We start from the raw sequence: 5,141 nt of genomic DNA, 5'->3' as shown, positions 1-5,141 counted from the left end.
TCCTCCTTCTGAAGATCAGCCATCGTGGAATCTCCTCCTAAAAACAGCTTTTCAAATAAGTCCTTATCTGTCAGGAAATTGTGACGGGAAAGTAATCAGAACGACACCCTCTCGTCTTTTCCAGCAGGAAGGGGGACAGAAAGCTGGAGAAACGTTAAAACTCGGGTGGCCCGTGGGACGGCGCTGCTTACGGACCCTGGAACAATACGGGCTATTGGCAACTTAAAGATTCTGGAAGTTCTTTAGTGGCTTAGAGAAAAATGTGTCCGCTCTTAGGAGAACCTCCCCCCAACCCCAGGACAGACCCTGCCGTCTGCTGTGACCGCCTGTGTGCTGGAGCCTCTTCTTTTAGGAAACGGGACAAGTCGGGGGGTGGGGGGCACGCCAGGAGACAAAGACAGCCCCCAGCGGGTTCCGCCAGCCCGCAGCCCGCAGCCGTCCCCCTGGGGGGCGCCGCCCGAGCTCGGCTCCCTAACCTAACAGGCCGGGGAAGCGTCCTTCAGGCGCCCTAACTGCGCCACGCCGCGCTCTTCCAGCTGCAGCCAGCTCCGCGGCCCAGCACCCGCCGGGGCCCGGCCACGCGGCGCGCTCCCACACCCCCCGAACGCTCGCTCACAGGGCAGCTCCCGCCTGGCCAGCTTCCGTGTCTTTCGAAGGACCTTTACTTTCCCGCAGGCGGCTCTGCAGTGAGGAGAGGGAAGGGTGGGCGAGGGGCTACTCCGTGCACGGCAGGCTCACCGTCCTGAGCACCAGTGGGAAGTGGCACCAGCACAGAGGCTCAGGGTCTCACAAAAATGTGGCTTTTCAACCCCCAGTGGCCAGAAATTAACGGCGGCGGCGGCCTCTGGCGAGGGCACGGGCCCCACAGCGTCAGACACAGGAGCAGATGAGGCTCCCTGCGGGGCCTGGGACCTGAGCGACCAGCGCCCCGGCCTCAAAGTGAGGAAAGACAAGGCGGCCGAGCCAGGGGCCACACTGGGGGCCGCAGCCCCCTCCTCCGCAGGCTCCCCTCCCGTCCAGGCACGGCCACCACGCAGCCGGAGTCACACGCGGAGCGGCGGGCACGTGNATTGCTGTTCATCTCTGCCAGCCACAGGGAGGCCTGCAGCGACGGGGGCAGGCGCGTCTGTCCTCAAGGAGCAGCCTCGCCGCGGACGGGCGAGCCATGTGCGGCGGTGGCCGTGACGGTGATGCCAACAGGGCGGCCGCCATGCGCCCCCGGAGAGCTGCCCGGTGGGGGCTGCCCCGCCTCCCCGTGCAGGCCGGGCACAGGCGGCGGGGTCACGGCCGCGCGGGTGGAGGAGGCGCTCCTTGGTCACACGGCGGGGACCCATGCGGCCGAGGCTTCCCGTCTGCACCTGTCCTTAGCGGGCATCCCGCCAGGCCCTGCGGGCACACCTGGGACACACATGGCCTCCAAGCCCCCGAGGGGCGAGGGGACCACAGATTTTTCAGTGAAAGACAACCACTGGCCTCCAGCATGCGCCTTCCCTCTCCCACTGGCTGCTTCGGTTTCTAACGGCCGAAAACGGCCCTCACGGCAGGACATCAGGTCTGCCGTTTGATGACGGTCACCTGATCAGCTTCAGGAGGCTGAGGGACTCCGTTTCTATTTCAAATAACGGTCCCCTTTGCAACAGTGAAACATTTCTATTAGGAATTTTGTCCCTAAACATGGTCAGTGAGATCGGCAAGGATGCGCTGGTCCACGAAGCCCAAACACGGTCTCTGCAGCTTTCCCCAAACCCGCCGAGCGCGGCGGAGGCTCCCGACGCGGCCGGGAGCGGGTGCCTACCTCCACCACGGACTTGGAGTCCAGCCGGAAGTTGAAATCTCCGAACACAAAGTAGGACACCTTCTCGAATCGCTGGTCAATGATTCTGAGAGGAGAGAAGGAGACGACGTTACTGCCACGTCCCCCCTGCACCCCAGACAGCACTGCGACCCCCCCTGCCCCCAGACAGCACTGCGACCACGCCACACACCCCCAGACAGCACTGCGACCACGCCGCACACCCCCAGACGGTGCTCGGCTCTCAGTGTGGACAGGTCCTCACATCGGGGCCCGGGTGCAGCTGGTGGGTGGCCCAACCCGCGCGGGGGAAGAAGGGGCCAGGAGAGAGGCTCTCCCTGGGAGCTCGCAGGGGAAGGGGGTCTGCACGCACCGCCCAGGGGGATGTAACGTGAGCTCCCCAAGTATCTGTGCCGCCCCATTTCCACGTTTCAAAGGTATAAACTGCACCTGTTTTTTTAAAGCGAGGCTATCCCTTCCGTCCATCTTTCTCACGTATTTTAAACCAACCACAGCCAGTGCGTATCTTCCCGCTGAGCACCACACACACGGAAGGTGTCGTCCGCCCACTGCGTCAGCTGCCCCCTCGCTCATGGCCGGAAAACTGCTCTGACCTCAAGTCCTCTCGATTAATGACCACTGTTCGCTTCTGATGGCAAAGCAAAGTGCTGGCTACTTCCGACTGCAAAGCAGAGCGAGAGCCATCGCTAATCAGGCGGCCAGCAGGACAGAGCTGGCTGGCACAGAGGAAGAGCCGCCTGGGGAGCCCAGGTCAGTGCCGTGGCTCCACTCTACACTTGTGGGCAGAGCTGCGGGGTGCGGGGCGGAGGGTGTCCTTCCCACGGGCACGTCCCAGACAGACTAAAATAAGTCCCACCAGGCAGGCAAAGGCCAGAGGCGAGGACTTCACCAGACCGACTCAGAAAGTTCCACCAGCTACCCAGTAATGCCTCCGTGCCGGGGCCAGCCTGGGCACCACGCCTGGGCGCCGTGTCCCCCGGGCTCGTCATCCCTGCCTCGGGCGCCGTGTCCACGGGCTCAGGTGCCGCTTATGGACTCAGCCTTTTGTCACTTGATTTGTTAGCTTGAGAAACAGAAAGACAATCGCAAGACAACGTGCCACCTTCTCAGGCTCCGCAAGGTTCTTCTAGGTCACAGGAAGTGTCTGTGGGCTGCGGCTGGCAGCGAGGGGCTCACGGGACACACGGGGTCCTGGCGTCCGGGCTCCCCAGATGCCGCGTGGCCCTGGAACCTCGAATCTGCAGGACGGCGTGTGGCACTCTCACCAGCACCCTGCAGCCCAGCGCATCTGCGTTCCCGCTGCGCAGCGCCCTGCGCCCCACGCCCACAGGGGCCACCTGCCTCATCAGGGACTGGTCGGAACCTGTGTTTCTGTTTCTACTTATTGCCGGCCTGTTTTTCTTTTCAATCCTTCCCCTTTGCCTTTTGAATTCCGGGAGCCTCCCCGTAAGCCGGCCGTCATCCACCTTGTGGTCCACGCCTGGGGTCCACGCCACTCACAGGGGTTTCTGCCCAGTTCGTGCTATAAGCCTTGTGTGTGTGTGTGTGTGTGTGTGTGTGCGCGCGCGCGCACACACACACGCGCGTGCCAGCCTCTGGCCGTGCGTCCTCTCCAGAGGCCCCAGGCCCCTGACAGGCTCTCCCACCATCTTTAAGGCAGACTTTCGTGGTTAGCCTTTACCCCGTCTGCAATCACGGTGTGAAGCAGGGATCTCAGTTCATCGATTTTCCTGGCGGCCGATCGACCGCATCGTTTATTAAACCTGCAATGCTCTTCCCATTCAGTGTGTGCAGCACAAAGTTCCCCAACACACGGGTCCTTCTGAGATCTTCACCTGCCTGGCACGCTGGGGACGAAGGCCACCTTCTAAGTGACATCCTTCTTGCTGACTGTTCCTTTAAAAGTCGCCTCTGCCGTTTTCCTTTCTCTTGCAGGTGAACTGCCGTGTTGTCTAGCTATGATCCAGAAGACACCCTGTCTTCCAACGTTTAATTGACACATAAATTTGAAGACAAAGGATGTGTTCAGTACTCCATCAATACTGCAGGCAACCTGGGGTTTCCTTCCTTTGTACAAATCAAACTTTTTAATTGAGGAATCACCCCTGAGAAGGAAGAGCGTTGGGGTGCTGGTGGGGGTGCCTGCTGCCGCNGAACCCGGGAGGCAGCTGCTCCCCTCCGTCACCAGCTGTGTTGGGCTCAGCGATGCCCCCTGCCTGCCCCACCTCCCCGGGCCGTTCCCACTGCCCCCCAACACCGTGCACTCTCTGCACCTGCTTCTCCCCACACAGCCCTTCCCGGTGAGGCTCCCTGGGCAGAGGCAGAGCCACCTGGCCAAGCTGGCTCCTTGGGCATCACTCTGCCAAGGCCTGGAGGGCGCATCAGGGGACCCCGTGGGTCAGAAGGAGCCCCGTCCACAAGATGGTTCCCTAATGCTTGTCCGCTGCTCACGCGGGGAGCCGGCCTGTCGCCGCAGAGTCCAGGACGTGGCAATGAGGACGCTGGCCAATGCCTGGGGACCCCCAAAACCCCTTGCCCATTCGCGCTGTCAGTGGTCACAGCAGCGCCACTCAGGTGCACACACCTCCCGGTCAGCACACGTGATCTCGTGCCCCTCAAAGCCTCTTCACTTTTCCTTTTTACTTTTTGAGAAAAAACAGAACCAAGGCAACACTGAGCTGTCTCTTGCTGAAGGAAGCAGGCGTCAGAGCCCACGAGTTTTGTCTTCACGATCCGGCAGCTTCCGTGTGCGGGACTCACGACCGTGCTGTCGACGCGCCTGCGCTCCTGGGGCTGCAAGCACGGGGCTTGCGGTAAACACTTCGGGCACCACCCGCAGAAACGGATGCAGGAGACGTGTGTGCACACCCACCGCAAGCGGGGGGGGGGACAGCCGTGCCACGTGTACGCGGTGCGCCTGCACGCGGGGACACATCACATGCACGTGGCACGTGTGTGTGTACACACCGGTCACACACGTGTGTGCTGAGTCGTCTCTTACCAGGGTTCTTCCTCTACCCCCACCGCGGTGGAGACCCGCCGGAAGGGGGAACGGAGGCAGCGTGCGCACAGCGATTCTTAACTGTTTCCTGAGCTGATGCCATCTTGTCACGTCTTTGCCTGAGGAAGCGCCACCTGTCCTGGTGCGAAACGCCGGAAGTCGCCGTCTGCGCTGGAGCAAGGCCGGCACTTGCGTTTTCCGGGATCCGTGGAAGTTCAGAAGGCACGTGAAGCCACTGGGGTAGGGGCGCCACTCCAGGCCTCCGGGGTGCGTGGAGGCCGTGGCGGGCGCAGGCGGAGGAGACGGCGGCAGGGGAGGAAGCTCCAA

The 5,141-nt window shown here is 62.2% G+C and overlaps 1 protein-coding gene across 3 annotated transcripts in view; it reads right to left on the bottom strand.

Annotated features, from left to right (window-relative positions):
* INPP5A (inositol polyphosphate-5-phosphatase A) overlaps positions 1-5,141 on the bottom strand; it is a 163,769-nt gene that overhangs the window by 32,957 nt on the left and 125,671 nt on the right. For all 3 annotated transcript variants that reach the window (XM_077763011.1, XM_077763010.1, XM_077763012.1), the window contains exon 9: positions 1,796-1,880. In XM_077763011.1, the coding sequence (XP_077619137.1) occupies positions 1,796-1,880 (85 nt within the window). The remainder of the gene's footprint in view (positions 1-1,795; positions 1,881-5,141) is intronic.

This window comes from Crocuta crocuta, unplaced genomic scaffold, assembly GCF_008692635.1.
Source record: "Crocuta crocuta isolate KB4526 unplaced genomic scaffold, BGI_CrCroc_1.0 scaffold466, whole genome shotgun sequence".
NCBI lineage: Eukaryota > Metazoa > Chordata > Mammalia > Carnivora > Hyaenidae > Crocuta > Crocuta crocuta.
This window is presented reverse-complemented; position numbering and strand designations above follow the sequence as displayed.